The following is a 23,537-nucleotide window of genomic DNA, read 5'->3' as shown; positions in this document are numbered from 1 at the left end:
TTTGAAAATATAAATATTTATTTTAAAATTGAAAAAAATCGTTTTAAAAATGTTATATCAGTCTTTTTACTTCGCCGTTTTTACTCATCAATCGATGAAAAATGCATAATGCAGATCCTTAAATGTCAGTTTATATTAATACGTCAAGTTCCGTCAAGTCACGAAAAACATTCCCAATTCTAAATTATCCTAACTTCTTCTCGACGTTTTGCCATTACAGTATTTCTTTTCTTTTTTTTTCTAATTAAGAAGAAAATTTTAAATTGGCTATAAAAATTAACTAAATAACTTTAAAAAAATGATTTAAAAATAAAAAGCAAATTCTATACAGAAATGTTTACTTCTGAGATGTTTACATCTGACCATCGAAACCTTTATATCGCGCTCAGCACTTGAAACTTCCTTCGGGTTTTAATTTCCTCCAAAGTTGCTTTTTGTTATAAAATTATAAAAACAAAATAATTTTCCAAAAATATTTCGTATTGTTTTTTAAGATCAAATATTTCATCAAAACTTATTTTGATGTTCTACTTACCTGCGAATTGCGACGTTCGTTTTAACTTGCGTAATAAAAAGTATTATAGCGAAACGGATATTTTCTCACCTATAAAAGTATGATAAATTGTATAATAAATATAACTGTTTACGTTCTCGATTATATATATATTTATCTGAACTTAAAATTGATTTACATTCATATAATTGTGAATTACAAAGGATCAAAGAAACTTGAACATACCAAACAAAAATAACTTTGTTTTGTATATTTTCAGGCAAAAAATACATTCGAAAACAGTTAAATAATGGTTAAAACAATTAAAATAATGGTTAAAACAGTTATCATAAAATAATGGAATATCTTCATACGTAAAAGGTATGTATTGAAAAATCTTAATAAATTATATTGTGAAGTCTGAGATATTATTAAAATTTAAATGTTTAGCTATATACAATAGAATTTTTGTTTATTAATAAACGAGAAATAGATAGATAATTTGACACTATTACAAGCCATACTTAAGTATTGAAGCATAAGTAACGAGGAAAGCTTTGAAAAATGCATGCCCTTAAGGAGGAGGACCTTAACTCAGGCCTCAGAAACAATGGCTACAAATTATTTACACTACATTTTATGTATATTAAGAAAAACACCTATGTTTTTTGTCAAATTTTATTATTTAAAAAATATAGTTTCCAGTTTCTATGCTTATTAAATACACTGTTTTGTGTTTTAATATGATGGAGACATCACAAGGTAAGTGGATGAAGAGCCCTATTCTTATGTTAGAACTATCCTAACGTCTTATCATTATTTTTAATTCATAAAATAATTTATTATTTTCAATAAATAAATGTTATTATATTTTTTTAATATTTAAGTTTTTAAAATATTTATTGATCGAAATTTTTACGATATTTTATATCAATAAATTTATAAAGTTATCTTCTCGTGATGGATTACAAGTGTCAATTGTCTTGTCGTAAGAATGATTTAATCATAGGTATATATGTCACTGTCGTTTTATATAATATAGAACGAGTTTATTACATTTTATCATTAGAGTTTCTGTAATATATTCAGCAAAATTTACAATTTTCTTCGATTCTACTGAACATACGGAAAGTCAATAAATTTTTCTTGTTAAAACTGTTATTAATTATTATTTTGTTTTGTTTCTTGCTGTGTTTTTCTCACAGTTATAACATTAATTTAGTTATAAAATGTATTTCGTAAATGTTTTACTACATATTACAAAACAAAATAATTTTTTTTTAATTTTCTGATAAAATTATTCCTATCTGAGTTCAAACTTCGTCCCTTCTTATAATATATCTTTTTAAATGTAATATATCTTAACTTTAAGACAAAAATGATTAGGGTAATATTTAATATAATTTTTTTCCGGTGAAATTCTCTTTATTTATATTCTTTTAGTAATTTAAAATAATTTATGTAATATGATTATGATATCATTTGTAAATACAGTATTACTTACATTGATTTCAGATACATTGATTTCAGATACTCGTAATCAATAATTTATTAATCAAACGATGCTAAAATTAATTCTAAATATAAATATGATGCACTGATTATTATTATGTTTAATTATATTTAACATTTTCTGACATTCTCTAAATAAATTAGGCATACAAGACCATAAAGAACCATTGTGATCCTTCATAAATTTTATATATTATCTGAATTTTAAATGATATTTAATCTTAAAATGATAATATATTTCCTATATAAGAGATTTGTATAAAATTCCACAATAAAATTTACTATTGCAAGAGGTTTTTCTTAATTTACACCATGCAGCTTCAAGTTATATTGAAATTAAAGATTCGAACATATTTGAAAAAAAAAGAATTTATTTATTAATTGTTCTAAATAAAATCATGATAAGAAATATTTTAATTATCACAGTAAACATGTAATCTGTTCCAAATCGATTTTAGATAACTAAAATAAAGCGTTATCGTAAATTATCTGACGGCCTTTAGTGTAACCTATACTCATAAACTATATACAGTAGTTAGGTACAGCAGCTATATTATTCTACTAAATTAAAATTCATTTGTAAGAGTAAGCCATAATTAATGCTGCGTCAGAATAACCTTTTATCACATTTCAACACATATTTAACCCACAATGTGTTGCGACATTAATCAGGATTTAGGAATGGAAACTGATTCGAATTTTGATTTTTTTTTGAATCGATTCGAGTTTTTCGAATCGATAGGAAACAAAATTTAGAATAGAAACTTAATAATTTCTATAAAACTATGTAAATATACGGTTTGAAAAGTTTTGGATGATGTACAGGTGAATGAAATTATTCTTTATCTTATCTAACCTTGACTTAGAAATGAGGCGATAAGAATAAATAAATAGCATTCGAAAAGATCCACACCGCCAAATCACAGTATTTTTTTTAATATTTTTATGAGAAATATCAGGTTGTAAAACATATCTTGTAATTAAAATTAAAGGTTAGTATTGCTTAATTTTAACAGTTTTAAAAGGGAAGCTTGAAGAAATTGAAGAGTCTTTTGATATCAAAATGTACAACTTTTCTGAATGGAATGATACCGTGTGGAATGATACCGAATGGAATAATGTCACTAGCATTGTTCATCACAAAATGCAACCGTATAGTATCTTGTTTTTATTTGTCAGCATTGCTCTCGGAGGTAAGAATTTACTTTCATTATTTTTTTTNATACGCCGGATTTGATATATGTTGTGGGTTTTTAATTGGCCAAGAAGAAGTAATGAAAGTGTTAGACTCCATATCTAGCTATCCACCCATTACTAATCAGTTGAAGAAGATTTGTGAAGAAACTAGACTGCAAGTACGTCTTTGCTCTCCAGATGATTTATATCAGGTGCTGTTTAGTCCTCTACTCTCTAGACTCGGTTATGGATTAAAATGGCATAAAATAAAATAAAAAATTTCGTAATTTTAATTTCTTTGATTAATTACTCCTTGAGACAACACATCAAAATTATATGACAGGTCACAATTACGTTCGTTATAGATGGGCCTAATCCTTAATGAAATCGGACAGCATGGATGAGAAACAATGCAACCCACTCGTATTGTTTACGATAAGTTTGAGTTGTTACTATCACCTTCTTCAACGAAATAAGGTGATAGTAACAACCTTAAACATAGTAATAACCTCTTCAGCCTTTCTTTTGGAATCAACTCTAATAAGTTAGAGTTAATTCGAAACAGAATCAATACTAAATAGGCTGACACCTTACCATGTCTTTAATTTACAAGAAATATTTTAAAAACAAACTTTATACATATCAATTAAATTTTTTAATGTTATCTCTATAAAAACATTTTGCACGTTTTTATTCTTTATTTATTTCTTGCTTCTGTTTTTGAGAATTTCATTTTCATGAGGATAATTATCTGCAATATGCTTCTAAAAACAGAAATACTAAAATGATATTTAAATAAGTTATTTCTCTTTAAGTAACTAACTTAATTTCTAAATATATTGAATTAAAAATTGTAATATTTTATATTTAACACTAGTCTATATTTATTTGATACTTCTCAATTTAATACATATAAATTGAATTGAGAAGTATCTATATATGTGTACTTTCTATATTTTTATTTAATTTTATAAATAAAATTTTGCATAAAAAGTAACTAAAATAGTTAATTATAATAGCTAAAATAACTAATTTAATCTAAAACTTTAATTTCATTATAAATACAGGATTAATTAAATGGATAATAGTCTTATCAAACTAATAAAACAGATATAAAAGCATCAATAATAAATATTTAGAAAAACTAATGAAATCTAAAAATTTACTTTTAAATATATTGAATTTTCAATACATTTTCAGCTCTAGTGCGATTTTTATTGAAGAAAATTCGTCTGCCTTACACAGTTGTATTATTGGTTTGTGGTGCTCTGTTTGGTTTGGNTATGTATATAAAAAAAAAAACGATAAGTAACCTCTAACATGTTTTGTTTCCCTCGAATAAAGCTATCGGTTGTTATTTTTCGAGTCTTAATTCTAAATAACTAATTGTAATAACCTAAAATTATTTATTTTATTATATGGTATTTATTTATTCGATATTATCTCATTACAAATTACGAAGGAATGGATAACTTTTTCATGGAATTAGTAAAAGTATTAACTTTTCAATATATTTTCAGCTCTAGTGCGATTTTTATTGAAGAAAATTCGTCTGCCTTACACAGTTGTATTATTGGTTTGTGGTGCTCTGTTTGGTTTGGCTTCCTCCAGATTCTCCAGCTTAGAAAAATACACGCAGATTACAAGAATGGATCCTCACGTTATTCTGCACGTCTTTTTACCCATCCTCATCTTCGAATCTGCTTTCGCTCTCGATGCTCATACTTTTCTAAGATGTTTCGCTCAATGTTTAATCCTCTCTGTTCCTGGATTGAGTAAGTCTCTCATTCATTTATTTATCTATTTCGAAGTAGTTCAGTACGATAATGAATTACTATATCTTTCAGTTGTTTCTTCTGCATTAACTGCCGTGTTATCTTATAAAATATTTTCCGAATATCAGTGGAATTGGGCAACTTCTTTTCTTTTTGGCACCATTCTCAGTGCTACAGATCCTGTTGCTGTAGTAGCGTTGCTTCGAGAGTTAGGTAAGTTTTATATTGCTTATATTTATAATATAAAAGTACAAAGACTATCAAGTTTTTTTTTATTTGTTATAGGAACATCGAAATCGTTATCCACTATTATCGAAGGTGAATCGTTACTAAACGATGGTTCTGCAATTGTAGCGTACGACATCTTAAGAGAATTAGTGGTACCAGGAACTACTGTAACAGCTACGCAGATTTTCTTGAAATTTTGTCAGATTGCTTTAGGTGGACCAGCGCTTGGTTTTATAGTCGGAAAATTAGCAGTGTTCTGCCTTTCGCATATATTTAACGATGCCGTTATTGAAATCACAGTAACGTTAAGTGCTGCATATTTGACATACTACCTTGCAGAAGTTGTGTTACATGTTTCTGGAGTCTTGGCAGTTGTCATTTTAGGTGTTGTTATAAGTGCTGATGAAGCTAGTATTAGTCCCGAAGTCGAAGGATTTGTCCATAGGTAAATCTTCTTTTAAATCATTTTTGCATATTCTAGTTATGATATAGTCAAATTCATATTTTATAAAATTAAATTATAAAAATGTGAGATTTCGAGGAGTGTTACCGTTATTATTATCATTATTATTTTACTTTCTTCGCTGTGGAGACTTTGTGAGTCTTTTTTGTATGCGTTCAATGGGTTCCACATGGCTCATAATAGGTTCATGTGGTGAAGGATAGAATCCAACATATCCTGGACAGACCCCCCCCGTGAAAAATTGTTAGGTTTACTCGCCTGAACTCGATCCCAGAACTTTTATGTTCCATTTAGTGGATCTGAGATTGCTTGAAGAAACAAAGCACGCCTCGATACAGTACATGTATAACATTCTCGAAATACACTATAGGCCTACTATATTATGTTTCTAGCGTTAAATTTAAAATATAAATAGTATAAATTGTTTAAAATATACTTGTATAAATTACGGTAAAATTTATTAACAATTGTCTAAATCATGTTTCTCTTAAATTTTACAGATTTTGGGAGATGCTATCTTACTTAGCAAACACGGTAATTTTTATAGTAGTAGGCCTAGTTATAACGGAAAGAGCAGCAAGTCACATAGAAGAACAAGATTGGTTTCATATTATAGTGACATATATTGGCGCTACAGTTTTTAGGTATGCGACCTTCATTATAATTTATAATTTTTTAAAGTAGACACGTTATAAATCAATGTCTGTTTTTATTTAGGTTAGTAATGATAGTGCTGTTNCAAAGCACGCCTCGATACAGTACATGTATAACATTCTCGAAATACACTATAGGCCTACTATATTATGTTTCTAGCGTTAAATTTAAAATATAAATAGTATAAATTGTTTAAAATATACTTGTATAAATTACGGTAAAATTTATTAACAATTGTCTAAATCATGTTTCTCTTAAATTTTACAGATTTTGGGAGATGCTATCTTACTTAGCAAACACGGTAATTTTTATAGTAGTGGGCCTAGTTATAACGGAAAGAGCAGCAAGTCACATAGAAGAACAAGATTGGTTTCATATTATAGTGACATATATTGGCGCTACAGTTTTTAGGTATGCGACCTTCATTATAATTTATAATTTTTTAAAGTAGACACGTTATAAATCAATGTCTGTTTTTATTTAGGTTAGTAATGATAGTGCTGTTCAGTCCTCTACTCTCTAGACTCGGTTATGGATTAAAATGGCAAGAAGTAATAGTTATGACTTGGGGAGGTCTTAGAGGAGCAGTTGGTCTAGCTCTAGCCCTATTAGTGGCACAACAAGAAGGCATAGACCCAGAATTAGTTGGGCATAAGGTAAATATTTATATCCGTGACATGTCTAAGTTATAAATTATACCATAAATTATTCTGCTATTTGTTTTACTTCAGTAACATTATCTCGAGCAACCATAACTTTATTTTGTCTTATCTAATGACAAACGAGATAATGTTTTTGTTTTAATTCATACGATTATTATTTGGGGTTTGATACCCTGTAAATTAAGAAAAATGCATGATTTTTGAAATTAGATCCTAATACATGTTGCTGGAATCGTGACATTGACTCTACTGTTTAATGCTACCACTATCAAGCCTTTGTTGAAATTGTTAGGTAAGATGATATAAGAGAATGACATAACAGTGAATGGCAATAAATTAAACGTGAATTTCATTTTCTTTTATAGGTATGAGTGATATTTCGTACATTACACGATGCAATATGGCTATCGCTGTACAACATTTGAAAGAAGTGAGAGAAAATTCATTACACGCTCAGAGAAATGCACCGCTTGTTGCCGATGCCGACTGGAAATTTATTGAGAAGTTTACGATTATCGAAGATCCTTATGGAAGAGTTACTAAGGTAATATAAAATATGAAAGGTTAGTTTTTTGCAGGTTGGATAACAGTTAAGAATAATTCTATTTGCAGAAGGACGAGGATAAAGATACAACGGCCTTTACTCCCTTGAGACAAAGTATGTGTCCTGACTGTAATAATTCTCACGTAGTAGAACCTAGTGCTAAAGAGCTTGAAGAAATGAGTAATGAAGCCAATTTGAGAATGTTAGCTGCTCAGAAAGTAAACATAATAAAGATATTTTATAATTTAAAAAATTGTTTAAACCACTCTTAATTAATGTAATTTAACAGGTAAGTTATTGGAGACAGTTCGATCACGGTTTATTAGGACAAGATACAGTTCTTGCTCTTATTGGAGCTGCTGATGTTGCTGCCGATAAAGGAGGGTAAGAATGTCAATTAATTTCGTATATTTTAAAAATAGTTAAAGCTAGCATAATAAAATTATTTCACAATAAATTGAAAAATAAATTTTAAGTATGATGCAAAGAATAAGTGATAAAAAAATTGTATTTATCATTCTACTAAATCATTCGTGACAAATAAGAAATTTTGCGAGAAATAGAAATACTACAGTTACAAATCTTTTTGTTTAACCTTTGTTATTCATAAATGGTCATATATTCTCCTTTCTAGACGTATCTAATCCGAGTTGTCATGAATGATTAAATTCTCCTCTTCAAATTTTGATAAGTTTTACACCTCTTCCATTCAGATTTATGAATTTAAATCTCTTTAAGAATTATTAAAAGACGGAANAGATCGTGGAATTTTACGTGGAATCGTGAAAGCAAATACCACCTCCCTTTAGCATTTTACTAACATCGTTTGAATAAGATATAGATATACTTTATAAGCTAAAATGTTTTCTAGTTGAATGATCCAGTACGTGTATTTCTTTTCCAATGAAAAATTATGTTGCGAATTACCAAAAAAAAAGAGATTGTGACAGAAAAATTTGATTAGAAAAGAAATAAAAATATCGTACAGAGCCTCTCTTATACCAGTTCCTTCTTCCATTTCGCGCAAAGAATTTTGAAATTCCCGATTCTTGGCTACAAGTTCATATGATTGTTCAATGTTTTAACAATGTCCGATGACGATAAATGTCCATTAGTAATCGTACTTCGAAATAAGTACTGTACATCGGTAGCAGTGTTTAGTTTTGCCCTTCTTCCAAATTCAGATTTATAAATTTAAATCTCTTTAAGAATTATTAAAAGACGGAAGTAATCGTTAATTATAAAAAAAATATATATATATTAAATTTAATTCAGTATAAATCACTTCTAATAAATAAATATACTTTAAAATGTAATAAAGCAATTTTTTAATGTGATGAACATAAATTAATTTTTAATTAATTAAATTTTTTAGGCATTTATCCGTAGAAGACTTAAGATATCATTGGCAAATTAGTGGCATATATACCTGTTTGGTAAACATAAATTTATTTTTATTTCAAATTTTTAACACTTAAACTCCTTCTCTAATATATAATTTGAATTGTATTATAGATTAAACTCTTAAGACATCGCATTAAACCCCGAAATCAAACACAATCCGAAAGAAAGCATATAAAGGAATATCACAGACATCTTAATAAATTGGTGACAAGTCATATCTTTCAGACATTTGTGTATTTGGTTCTATTCTTTAATGTTATCTTGATAATTATGGAAATAATATCGTATGCCAATCCGCAAAGTATTAAATTCGGTTTAGGAATAAGTGAATTAAGATTTATTAATTGCGGTTTCGTTGCTTTCTATGTTTTGGAGATGATCTTGAAGGTAAACAGAGGTTCTTAGATACAAAGTTGCTCACTGAACAAAACATTAAAAGATAAAATGTCTTGTTATAGGTTATCGGTTTAGGATTTTGGAACTATTGGAATAGCCATTGGAACAAATTCGATTTTATAATATTAATTCTCCAATTCGTCGATATGCTCATAGATATATGTTTCCATTACTGTCAATGGTATGATACTCGCTCTACGACTTACCTTATTGTATCAAGAAGTTTTAGACTCATTAGGATCACAAGAATGTTCAGAATATTCAAGGTGAGTGAGTTATCTTGTCTTCTCTAGTGTTTATTCAACCTCGACTGATGTTAACCTTTCCTTAGTGTTTGATAAATGGCCTTGCTAACTTCGTGGACGGTCGTATTAACGTGCAGTTATACGCCGGATTTGATATATGTTGTGGGTTTTTAATTGGCCAAGAAGAAGTAATGAAAGTGTTAGACTCCATATCTAGCTATCCACCCATTACTAATCAGTTGAAGAAGATTTGTGAAGAAACTAGACTGCAAGTACGTCTTTGCTCTCCAGATGATTTATATCAGGGTTTTATTCTATATCTCGTAAATTATCTTCAACTTTTTTTGCTTCTGTAGATTTTAAAAGAACTTTCACAGCTGCAAGAAGAACATCCGGGTGTTGCTGTTGCTGTTAAAACTCGACATGCTTCTCGACAGACTCTTAATAATGTTAGAACGGAATTAAACGAATTAAAAGAATTAGGTCTTCTTGAAGATGGAGTTTATAATAAATTAAATTCAGTAAGTAAACTTAAATTTTTAATAGTTAACATTTAGTTATAGCGAATGAAATCGCATTAAATTTAATTAATGCAATAATAATTTTAAAAAATATCCGCTTTGTCGGTGTGTTTGTCTGACTGTAAACATGAAAATTGTAAAAACTAATCGAATAATTTATTCTAAGTCCTAAACAATAATAAAGTTTTCACACTTTAATATATTTTCGTTAAAATTTAAAGTTTATGACAGATAATTTAATTAGTTTATATATCCCATTGGAATAAAAGAATAAAAATCATTTACTAAATTAGTTTAATATTTATTTTAAATATATTTAATAAAACATTATTGTGTTTTTTTTTTTAAGATAAAATTCAGGAAAAAATAAGGCTAAGATTTGTAGAAATATTTCTAATGTAGCGTTATATTATTGTAACTATAACACTATTATTTATCGTTATACAAACAATGGAAAGCAATATAGGAAATGTTTAGCTTTGGCAAAAAGCCAGCAATAACTGTAAGAAGGTATAATATTACCTCACTATGTAATTAATAAAGATGAAAGATGGCAGAGATCAAACAAGGTATAAAAAATACAATTATCTAGAGAAGTAAGATTACGGATTACTTGATAAGAAATTATGACAGATTAATTGTCTTTGGAATATTCTTCCTCTTCTTAAAAACAATGAGCTAAAAAAAGCTAATTCTTGTTTATAAAAAAATGAGATAATATTAATTACATGATTAATAATTCTTAAATTCACCATTACAAAATTTAAACTTGATTTTAAATTTTGTAATGTAAATATACATTAAATTTTAATTTTAATGTATATTTACATAATTTTGAAAATTTTTAAATTTTTTTTCTACTGAAAATTCTTAAGTTTATAAGCAAATTTTTATTTCAAAATAATTATAAAATCTTTATAAGTCTTTAATTAGTCTGGATGGACATACAATAGAAATACAATGTAAACAATGTATGAAAACTTAATTATTAAAGTCTTACCGCATTTTACAACGGTTATGAGCTTCAATTCAGTCAGCCATAGAATATAGTTAAGCTTTTCTTCCATTGTCACCAATTCTAGTCGATTAAAGGATCCGAGAAGAAATTAAAATCAATTAATAGAAAATTAACAACGTTAATATATAATAAATTTTAGGAATTAAACGTTTATATGTAATTTGTGCTATATCTTTATTACGGTATATCATTTAAATGTATTAAAGTGTAGAGTGTTTTATGTGAAAACACAAACAAAAAATATTATAAAAAATAATGTAAGATCAATATGTTTTCAAGATAATGTTAAAAAATTATTATGTTTTTATTATAGAGTATTACAAAGATAAAAATTAAAGTTGCAAGCTTTATATAAATTTCTAACTTTAAACTTAAAGTGAGAAAAGCAATGGAATATATTAAATTTTATGTTGCTAATGCAGCTATTAGATATATCAGTTATTTCTCATAACTGTAACAAAACTATAAAATGTTAATTGTTTAAATATTTTAAATTTTGAAATATTGTTGTTTTATATGCATTTCAATTCTGTCTGTTACTACTGAACTCATTAAAATGTTGTAATTTGAATGGTTTTCCCACCCTTCACTGTCATCAAATTGTAAGTTTATATAATTTGTACTAAGGGAAACCTAATTTAAATTACAAACACATCTTTTACACTTATTAATTATAATCTTACCCAGGCGTGGTCACTCTGCGACTCTCCGTGTTTATTTCTATGGCCCACAACTATCAAGAACCTTAAACGTATTTTCATGTCATAAGTAATTTACTACAAGTCTAGTCTATGTGTCCATTGAGCGAACATCTTATGTCTATAAACGATAAATTTGATTACTTATTCATGATACTTATGTTTTCCTTACAAATTAGTAAACTTGGCAATGTGAGCTAACTGTTAATTTTAATTAACGAGTTTAATTAATGAAGTTGCAACATATAAAATTCTCCAAATATTGAAAGACTGATCAAAATGTTGCAAACATAAAACTCCCTCTAAAAATTAATTATAAATTAAATTTTTCTTAAATATTTTGTTTAAAATTTTGAATGAATAAAATGTGATATAATTTCTATTGCTTGTATTACAATTTGAATATATCATAGGAAAAAAAAGGCTATTTTCCGTGGAACATTGATACAATTTAAAGGAATTTTTGATACCTTGCCTGGACACATGCGGCGATATAGTTGGACGTATAGTATGCTATTATATAACAGATTGTCTAATGTTGCTATTGCCGCTTCAGACCCTTCACGCTCGTAGATGCCAAAGATGGCACTCCATCTGGTCCTACGAATGCTCAATGGGTAATAAATCTGAAGATCGGACAGGTTAAGGAAGCGTGACATCTGACGGAGACATTCCTAGGAAACCGTCGCCGTTTTGTGGCGAACATTATCTTGCTGAAAAAAATGGTTGTTTGCTGCCCCTTTGTCAAAGGCAACATGAGGACACAGTATTTTCTGAACGTACAGCTGTATCGTCAATATCCCTCGCATCACTACTAGAGGTGGCTGACTCTTATGCGAAATGGCTTTTCAGACCAACAAACCAGCACTGGGACAGTTTGCCCCGCAATAGTAAAAAAAGAAATTGAACCGCCTTTCCCTAACAGAAGCGGGAATTGTTGCCAAAGATGATACGCTGTCAGTTCATTGCAATCTATGATTTTCTGTCACGACACCGCTACAAATGAAACCGACGATGTTGGCATGATAATGGAAGGACGCGTAATAGTTATTGTGCATGCAAATTTGTCTCTGCTAGTCATCTGCCAGTGGCTAGAAAGTGACAAGGTTCTGTAGCAAGGCTCCTATCTATCTATGAATGGTGGACAAAGACGTCGTTGCATCAAGATATCCCACACTTCCATGCAGTCAGATCAGAACGGCCCAGATAAATTAGGAAATTCGGCGAAACTATTCTTGCTTCTCTGAATCCCATGATATGGTCTTTGTCAAACTCCGTCAGCTGTGCGTAATGTCTTTGACTGCGTCGTGCAAGCATACTTGGCATTTGAAGATCTCCAAACAATAGGTAGACCCTACATTGAAAATTCTGAACAGAGTGAGCCTCTGCGAGCCTTTTTATATAATACTGGGGTAGCGATTTTAAGTCAACTTGGTGGCATTATCTGTTCTGCAATCGTATCACAGTTATAATCATAAACATATGTAGACGTATGCCGAGTTTTGGAGTAATCGGGCAATTTATCTGGGTGCATAATTTTTGTTTGGTTAATGAGGTTTGTTAATATAACGAGTGGTCCAAAAGTTAGTTTAACATGTAATTTTTGTTCGTAGACAGGTTGTGAGTGTAGTTAACCATTATAACTTGCGTATTGAAAAAAGAAAGATATAACCTTCAGCAATTTCTGCAAAGTTTCTAAATTTTTGAATAAGAGTAGTTCAGTCTTTAAAATGGTCAACAATCTTTTGGACCTCATGTAGTCTATAGGGCATAAATTATGTTGAAAGCTTTTAAATGTGTATTAAGTTTAGGTTCTATTAACGTTAAGTATGTTAAGAACAAAGCATTTAGTATAGAAATTTATGTAAATTTTGCATTAAAATTTTAAAAATTGCATGCATTTTTGTACAAAATATTATTTAAAATATTTATGATGTAATTAAATGGCTAGATTTGTTTTTAATTAAATAATTATCAATGATTAAATATATAATATCCCTTTATATTTATTGTATAGATTTTTCTTTTAATACCGTAATTTACTTTCTATTATAAAATTTATAGTTTTATATACTCAAATTTTATGTATCAGTAAAGCATAATTACATCGTTTTTCGTGTTCATATAGCATAAATTAATTAAGATTAATTTAAACAAACTTGATGTATATAAGTAGAGCCTTCATATATTATTCATCATTGTTAAGTTCGCTCCATCTGAGCGTAATAAACACATAATTTAATATTCTAAAAAAAGGTGTCGAAATAAAAAAAAAATTTAAATAAATTTAACAAAAATCTGACGATATAATCGACTCATTTATCATTCTTATAAATTTGTTAAAGGCCATACAAATACATTATAAAACTTTCCGCTTTGAGTATTATAATCTAAATTGACATAGCGCAAGAGGCGTACTTAATCTTAAGTCCACAGATCTAAGCTTAACTTAATATAGAATTATGGTCGAAGGTTTATCTATATAGTAAAGTGACTTTCATTTTCTAACACGACATCACTTCTCCTTTAACGTATAACATTGAATATTTAACATACAAATGGAGGCAACGACCCAATAGTTTTGCGCTTCCCTTATTATTCTAAATCTCACCAAGCACTTAAATTCCTGTCTGGGAGTCAGATTAAATGTTTTAAAATAAAACTTTTAATATTACAAAACTTTTTTTTAAACCGAGTTTTAATGAGTTTTGAGCTATTTTTAAGTGCTTAAATTTTACGTTTGTTTAAGCTGTTTTCTGCAATTTTTAATGCTTTAACGTATTTAATTATATATTTTCTTGGCATATCTTTGTTTCTAATTTCATTTTTTAAAGTTTTTATTCACGTTAACGCTTCCGCAATCCCACCTATCTGCTCACTTTTTAGTGTCGTTCCCCTCTTTCTACTACCTTAATGAACCTTCTAAGGGGTAAGTAACATTTCCCTATGATCTTATCTTGATACGTCGTAAATAAAATTTATTACCTATTACTTTGTCTTTTCACGATATCATCTTTAATTGTCTAAACATATCATTGCTTCTTTGTATGCTATGTGTTAGATACAAAGGAGTGAGAATGACTTCTTTGTTAGGTGATAGTGACAGAAACTAATCAACTGTTACAATAGATTATTTATAGAAATAAATGAAAAATAATACTTTGTAACTTTAAATATTTCTTTAAATAATTATAAAATGTTTACTCATTTTATAATTTAATAAATATTTATTAAAATAATATATTTAAATGTTTATAAATAGTGCTTCCATCTATGAGTCAGTTAAAGCAAATATTAAATTTCATTATGATAATTTATATTATTTTAGGTTATTAAAAATAATTTTTGTAATAAAAAGTCTTTATTTTTAGTTTTTTTGTAGAAATATGTCCTTAATTAAATTTAAATTTCGATTGTATTTAATTTTTAAAGTACATAATTCACATCATTTAGCATTTTTTTTTTCTCCCCTTGAGATAAAAGCGACGCGAGGTCGTGTTGTAATATTTTAATTTTATAAAGTTATTAATATCAATTAATAATTATATTTAATTAAACAAATTAGAGAATGTCTCTAGAGTATAACGACATTTTTCTGTCAGAGTCATTCTTGTAAAATGGCGAGAAGTAATCGTAATATTACGTCTTCTCCATCCCTCGCGGAAAGGATAATTGCACGACGCGACGCGGCTTGTAGAAAGATTTCTTTATGATTATGGTTAAAATTTTGGGGATTTTGACGTATTTTTCATGCAATTTTCTCGCTTTTGCTGATGAAAAACTAAACACATTTTGTAACTGTGTAAGTCGTGTCAATAGTTCTCATGGGAAGGATAGCGATACGATTTTGCGAGAGTTTTCTCTCGCGCGATAAGAAAGAAAGCGAGATTTTCTCTCGCTTTCTTTCTAGAATGTAAAAGAGAGATTTTTGCGATTGATAAAATCGCATGGCATTAATATATGTTTTTAAAAATAACAAAGTAAATGCGAGTTGTTTTGTTAAGAGGAGTGCTTTGCACTTCTTAAAGAAAAGAAAAAAATATATATTTAAATTCCACCATTTTTATATCTTTGATGAATTTTGTGTAAACAAAATTGTTTATATAAAGTTTAGAATTAAAGTCGACTCTTTTTAAGTTGCTGATTTAACTCTAAATATATGTTTTGTTTTTAAAAATATATACAACTTTTTTACTAAAACCGATATTAATTCAAAGAATTATTAAGCAATATAAAGTGTCCCGTAAGTTAGGAACTACATCCAAAATACATGTTTACGTATGTTGCAATGGGTCAAGTTTGATACGATTACAATACTTTCCCATGTTATGTTATAACAGCGAGAAAAGTAGAACGAGGTTAATAGTTTTACTACTGCTCCATTCACCTAAAATAAAATTGTTTATAGAGGCCATCATATCTTATTGTTAAAACATAAAATGCTTAATTGTTAATTAATTCATCGATAAATGACTTCGTTGTTCTTAATTGCCTTTGTTTTACAAATAATATTTCAAGATTGATTTCATCCTTTTAAAAATTCAAAAATAGTTTACATAATTTATTCCAAAATTTATATCAAGGTTATTTAATTATTTTACGGTCAAGTAGATTATATTTTATTTCCCCAGCTGTTATATAACAGAAGGAAAGATTTAGTACAAGATTAACATTTTTCTTTCGAAATAAGAAAGTATACAAACGAATGTGAAATTTGCAATCGGTTTATTCAGCGAACGCCATCCAAATTGTTAATAAAATATTCTGGAACCTAATGTGACCGGAGGGTCTGCACCTCTTTCATGCCTTGTCAGGAGTGACACCGGATACGAATAGAGACGGAGAGACAGCCCGACGGAAAATAGAGTTCTCAGACACCAAAGTTAACAACTAAATAACCGTTTAATTTCAACGAAAAGGAGTACATGATAGACTTCAATATACAATCTATATATCGGGTTATATCGTCTTAGTTTATCTATCTAGCGGTTGCCAGAGAGAGAGAGAGCGTTCACATGACATTCGCGCGACGATAAATAACTTGTAGAGGATGAAAATCTGATGCATACCAATTAGGTCTAAAGGAAGAAAGTTCTAGATGACAGTTCTTATTCCGGTTGTACAATGGATAATATGGCCGTAAACGAGAATGATGACGTGCCCATAGATATANATATATATATATATTTTTTTTTCATTTATCTATGTCATAAACTTATCCATTTTTGTAAAATCAGGTTAGTAATTTACTATGTTAAAAATAAATTTTGTGTAGGCTTATTTAGAACTTTACTTATTTTAAATTGCTTAATATAGTCATAAATTAAGAAATAAGGCAACGATATTTATAAATTATAAGTTTTAGAATACATTTTATAAGTATTTTTCCTAATTTTAAATCAAATTATATAACAATTAAACTATTAATTACTTTAATTTTCTGCGTAAAGAGTCATAGAACATCAAGATTTATATATATTGACTTTAAAATTATATATTAAGTGAAATTAACTAATTCCTTATAAAATTTATAAATTTATAACAGTTTATAATTAATTAATTTCCAGGAAAGAGCCGAAGTCATTTGTTTCTCCAAAGGATGTACTATAGAGGAAGCAGGAGACGAACCTTCGGGAATTTACGTTATAACAGTCGGTCTTGTAAAGGTTGTTAATCTTATTATTGTTAATAGAATTTATTTGAAAATGTATAATGCTTAATGTTCTTATTTCTAAATATATTTTAAGGTTGTCGGAAGAATCGAACCAACTCAAGATGGAAGTTTATTAAATGTCGATTCTTTCCATTGGTTTCCTAATCAGCAAGAACTAGAGGATTATCTGACGGTGGGTAAATTGTTAGGAGAATTAGGAATTTTGACAGGGAAGCCAAGGAGCACTTCAGCAATTGCCGATACTGAAGTGCAGGTCAGTACTAATAAATTTACAAGTTTACTACAATAAACTTATATACAACGGAAGCTTATATTTTAATATAATTAAATGTTGTAATTAGTAATTCTAGCTGCGATTTTAATAAACCATTATAGTAATTTATTTCATAAGAAATTTTTAATGAAGGTAGGTTATAGTTGTTAAAATAATCTAAAAATTTCATAATTAAATAAGAAAAATTCTTTAAAACATGACAAAGAACAATTTATGTTATGTGTTATTCATTTTAAATACTTTAATTTTAATTCATTGAAAATTTATTATTTAAGAAAATATTTAAAAAATAAAGTTGAAAAATATATCTAATATTGATATTAAAAAATAGTTCTGATGATATCTTATAATTTATGACATTATTAATGATATCAAGGTTATGAGAAAGTGTTAAAGTTATAGGGGGAAAAGAACTAATAAGGTCATAATTATTTAAAAAAAAACTCAGTAAAAAATGTCTGAAATCTCTTTTCAGATGTGAATTTTGTAATCTTAGTTTCTCATTATACATCATAATTTTGAATTTATTAAATTTAATAACCCGAATTTAATATATCTTAACAATTATAATAAGCTGTTATATATTGCACTTGATCATTAACGTACCGGATTTTTGAACAGTTTCGGGTGGGCCTAAATATAAAAAACATCCTGTCTATGTTTTTTTTAATATTTTTTTATCTTATATCTGTTCTGCAGATAATTATAACTACATACATAATTATCAGAATCCATGTAAAAGCCGACAAAACTCCATCTCTTAATCTAATTTATAGATTAATGAAAATAGTGCTTTCGCTTAATGATGCCGACTAGAAGAATTTTAAGCTGTTTTAAATTTATGCTAGATCTTATCTTAACCCTCAGGCTTTCTACATATCTTATAAAGACATGATGGAAGCACTTAAAACCTTCAGGGATGACCCGAGTTTAGAGTATAAAATATGGAGAAGTTGTTCCTTAAGGATCGCCAAACACGTTTTGAGGAATCATCCGGATTTTCAGGTTATTTATTTATCATTTAAAAAAAATTTAAAAAAATCTTTCTATAAATCTAAAAAAATTATTCGTGATTTTATAAATTATCAATCCCCTATAGGAATGGTCTTGTAGTAGAATACTGATGCACTTGTCAAGAGCGTATGTCCCTGATACTAGAAAACTGAACACACTGGATTTNTAAAAAAATGTATTCGTGATTTTATAAATTATCATATCCCCTATAGGAATGGTCTTGTAGTAGAATACTGATGCACTTGTCAAGAGCGTATGTCCCTGATACTAGAAAACTGAACACACTGGATTTGGCATCTGACGTAGAAGATGTCATATTGGTACAGGGCATGGCTTCCGATCCACAGACAAATGAACTGTACAGAGGAGTGTGTTATATACCTTGTACTGTCAGGACATTAATCTTTCCGGTAAGCAAAATATGCCAAGTTATATCGTTTTCTCTTTTTGATTCCTGATGATAAACTGAGGTTGTGAATACAAGTAGATGATAAATAAACCCACCGAAGATGCTAAATATTGTATAACTCGAATGGTTAGTTACTCAGAATAATCGTCAATGATCTAGTTTCTGGTATAATAAATATGTTTTTTTGAGGGATGAGATATTTTAATGATTAATCGAACTTAATTCATCGATCAAAACGATGAATAAAACATAAAATTAAGCTTAATTTTACAGGACAACCTAATTACAGGTTAGATTTGTTAAACTGAATAGAAATAATTGAGTATGTTTGAAATTTTAAACTCTTCTATATTTAAATGATTTAACGTTGTATTGAAAATGATTTATTACTTAATTAATTAAATTAATTTGTTTTCTGCTGTTTTGCAAGATTATAATAGTGGAATTTTAATTATGATTAATAGTTTAATCTACATATTTTAGGACATCTCCATGATTTTAAAATGAAATTCTATAGATTAATCTTATTACTAATGATATGTTTTGTTTCCAAATTTTAGCAAGATTGTAAGGTGAAACCATTGATAGTACTGATTGGAAACGTAGATTACACATTAGACCCGAATCTTGATTGGTCAGGAGGTACCGAAGCTAAATTAAATCAAGTTCAAAACAAGACATACGTTATCACTAAGAGCAGAAGGCGCCCATCTTCTAGACCATGGACGGTCAGATCACCATCTGAATGGGTAAATATAATAGCCATTTTAAATTAATTAATATATTTTAAATAATAATTTACTGTATCAATAATTACAGAGCATGCCCGAACCTATTTCGGAAGAAGTTAGACAAAGGTTTAATTTCCGTTTAAGAGCCAATTCAGCTGACCCTAGCGAAAACGAAAGGGCTAAAAGTAATCATGTATATAGAATGTTATCGTTACCAATTACTTATGATAATCCTGCATTTACAACCAGCGAAGATCGTCACGTAATCTAAGTTTTAATTTTAAATATTTTACAACTTTTATTAAAGGAATTTTGTATTAAAAAATGTATTTATGATTTTTCAGAATGATCAAGAGGAAACAACAGAAAATATTCCTTTTGGTACGATTAATGAAGAACAAGCAATCGAAGAAGTTACAATTGATATGCAACATCAAAATACAGTCAACGAAACACAGAATTCGAAACGTAAATTTTTAAAATTTAGAACTAAAGAGAAGTGACATACAAATCTTAAGACATTTTTGTACATAGTATATACAAAATACAGTATTTTATTTTAAAGATGCTACTGTAAGAACGTTTCTCATCGAGTCAAAAAAGCTCTTTAAAATATGATCTGTTTACTTCATCTTTTTTTAAAAAAATAACAAGTTAAAGAAGGAGGAACTTCGAATCTAAATAATCTACCCGAAAATATTTGAATAAAATGAATAATAAATAAACAATCGTAGAATGTAAAAGATTTCTTTACATTCCACATTGGATGAGATCAAGTAAAATGGTTCCGAACACCTAAAATTGCATAAAATTTACTGTAGAAAAACAAATTATAAATCCCTGTAGCAATTCTTAGAAATTTCTTACATGCCCTAAAACTTCAAATCATTCAATTTTTATTAAAATCAAATTTGCATGTAAATTGACGTTTACAAGTCGGCTCAACTGAAGATGAGTTGAAGTTAAAAAAAATAAAAAAAAAACATTAAATTAAAAAGATCATTTTTGTCTGCTTGTCTTTATTAATTAATCGATATTCATCATTACAGACTTTATAAAAACAGTTATAAAGTAGATGGCCTTGATATGCCTCTTATGTCAAAAACTCCACCCTATAGAAAACTAATTTGGGTCACTTCCAAGGATTTCTATTCAATATTTGTTTCGCTAGTTGCATTATTATTTATTTATTTCTTTAACTTCCCGTTATAATTTAATATAAGATTAATTTTTATCAATAGAAGCGCTTTGTTCGGCATCTTTCTTTGTCGAATTTTTTTTTTCTTTACAGGATTCGATAAAGAATTTAGTATTGTAGTAGTAGTAGTACATCGATGCAATCGGAGCATGAAAGATTCGATGCTGATTTAGCAGCTATAAAAGTCTATAATGTATACAGTACTTCTTTGTTCCCTATGACTTTAGCTAATGGTCTTTCATTAAACGAGGGGGAAAAAATATTAGTACTATAGTAATAGTAGTAAGAGGTCGAAATCGCTTGCTGAAAATACTGATAATGTAGTGTAAATGTACAGATTTATTATTGCGATATTGTAGATGTAGGAATGATTTATTATGTTGGATTGTAGCGTGTAATTATTGAGTTATTATTATAGTGGTAAATAATTACTTTGCTACGCAGTATCGCTATTATTATTACAGATATTAATACTATAGTAGCATGCACAAAAGATAACTCGAATGGTCGCAATTGTGAAAGTTTCATATAAACTCGTTACGGCAATTCATTCTGTGATGAATATATCTGTTTACTTAACCATAAAACGTGGATCTCTTTATAAAATTAAGGCATCAAACAATGGATCTATGGTATTAAACACATCATAAATGGATCCGCTATAATAAATAGACTCTGTTATAGTATTAAACACCAGAAATGAATCAAGTTATACTAAGTACTAGCATTAAAATTAATTAACATAACATAATATTTTATATTATGTTTTAAATTATTATTATATAATAATTTTACTGCTACAGTAGCATAGTTTGATACTTTTTTGACATTAATTTATTGCGAAATTAGTAATGTATTAATGAGTGTTTAAATCATTTTAATACTGCAGTAGCAGCTTAGGAAAGTTATTTTATTGAAATTAAAATAGTCATTAGTTTCATTAATAGGAGTAAAAATCTTGATGCAAGTCAATATTAGTAACCCGGAGAAAGATTTGAGTTCCCATTAAAGGATACTATTAGAGTATTAAAGCATCTGTACCAACATAAAAAATCACAGTTTAATATTACAACTAATTATCCCTTAGAGAGAGAAAAGAGAAGGCAGGTGGCAGGAAGAAGCATATTTTTTTTTAAAGAGGGCCTTTGGGTGTACCCGAGGATAGGGCCTCTTTGATAGACAACGCCCTTATTTTTTAACATCATTTAAATCGTATGGCAGTTTCAATGAAACCTTGCTACTGTGTCACACCTTGAGCAAAGTTGTCCTCTTCTCCTACCCTTCCCGGCGTGACTTAAATTAAAAATCGAGGGCCCATCGTCATGATTAATCTAATGATCGCCTATCTTATCCAAGGTCCGGGTTATAGGTTCAGTGTCGTGTAAGAATATGCCTCGGGCACTCTTTACGTATGCGAGGTTGACCTGTATGACATTTGCAATTACTAACCTCATAAAATCTAATGACATTTTTAAAGTGCTACTGACCAAATTTTTGGAAGGGGGACCACTTTCTACAAGGTCGCAATTACGCTCTAGGCTTGGTCAACCAAGCGAGTTGTTACGACGATAGAGATGATGTGGGTCGTATCTTCGATAAATCATAGCTTGTATAGACTATTATGTAAGATTGTTTATTCTTCTTTCAATAAAAATAAGAACCCATTGAGGATAAAAATTGCCCTTGAATATCCATAATTTCTTAACGATCAAAAGTCAAGATCGAGAGAAATAAACTTAACCCTTAAAAGTATTTCTCTCATTCACTTATGCTACCACAGTAACAAAATAGACTCGAGTAAGGTTATTCTGAGTAATCTCTGATACAAAATAATATTAAACTTTAAAAAATATTCAACAGTTTCTTCTTATATCATCATAATAATGCTTCTGTAGTAATAATTAACATTATATATAACTAAATTTTAAAAAAAATCTACCACAGAAACAATGTTAAGTAGCCTATTATCTTTATTCTAGAATATTTTCTGTTATGTAAAATAGCTGAAGTCAAATTATCGCGAAAGATATTCTGAAATTTATAGCTTTTTCCAATCTAATTATAGAAACTCTCCTATAGCAACAATCAATTTGTACTACAGAACACTTATGCATAAGTTAAATTAAAAAAAACCCCTGGTAAACAGAAGCAATATTCCAAATTAAATACAAGAAAAGAGATTAACATACTATTGTAGTAACAAATTAGCATCATATATATACTTTATATATAAAAATCTGTGATATAAATGTAGAAAAATCAATGCTTACTACTTAAAATGACAACATTTATTTAATCACGCTATTATAGTAACAGATAGAATTGTGTGAGACATTAAAGCTGTATAATTTGATGCAAATTTAATAATTAGATCACGATTAAGGAAGGAAAATAAATTATTTTCAACAGGTTTTTATAATTGTTTACTCTATAATCACGCAATCAAAA

At 28.3% G+C, this 23,537-nt stretch overlaps 1 protein-coding gene and 1 long non-coding RNA gene across 2 annotated transcripts; one reads left to right on the top strand and one right to left on the bottom strand.

The window, feature by feature from the left end:
* Positions 1 to 341: 341 nt before the first annotated feature.
* LOC111629392 lies at positions 342 to 576 on the bottom strand. The gene is made up of 2 exons (XR_002757326.1): positions 536 to 576; positions 342 to 430 (listed from the first exon to the last, which is right to left on the bottom strand). It is a non-coding gene; the product is annotated as an uncharacterized LOC111629392 (long non-coding RNA).
* Positions 577 to 2,732: 2,156 nt separating this feature from the next.
* LOC111629396 (sodium/hydrogen exchanger 10-like) lies at positions 2,733 to 20,888 on the top strand. The gene is made up of 23 exons (XM_023373291.1): positions 2,733 to 2,830; positions 3,022 to 3,198; positions 4,702 to 4,956; positions 5,029 to 5,169; positions 5,242 to 5,629; positions 6,569 to 6,712; positions 6,786 to 6,957; positions 7,174 to 7,255; positions 7,329 to 7,507; positions 7,576 to 7,725; positions 7,797 to 7,891; positions 8,883 to 8,943; positions 9,023 to 9,298; positions 9,370 to 9,573; positions 9,639 to 9,824; positions 9,909 to 10,073; positions 17,357 to 17,455; positions 17,537 to 17,716; positions 18,605 to 18,742; positions 18,964 to 19,161; positions 19,721 to 19,909; positions 19,980 to 20,153; positions 20,236 to 20,888. The coding sequence occupies exons 2-23, from the start codon at positions 3,069 to 3,071 to the stop codon at positions 20,392 to 20,394; spliced, it is 3,765 nt and encodes a 1,254-aa protein (XP_023229059.1). The 5' UTR covers positions 2,733 to 2,830; positions 3,022 to 3,068; the 3' UTR covers positions 20,395 to 20,888.
* The last annotated feature ends 2,649 nt before the right edge of the window (positions 20,889 to 23,537 follow it).

Source organism: Centruroides sculpturatus, unplaced genomic scaffold, assembly GCF_000671375.1.
Source record: "Centruroides sculpturatus isolate CEXI.00-Female unplaced genomic scaffold, Cexi_2.0 scaffold586, whole genome shotgun sequence".
NCBI lineage: Eukaryota > Metazoa > Arthropoda > Arachnida > Scorpiones > Buthidae > Centruroides > Centruroides sculpturatus.
Note: the sequence above shows the minus strand (reverse complement) of the source record. Positions and strands in the feature narration are given on the sequence as shown.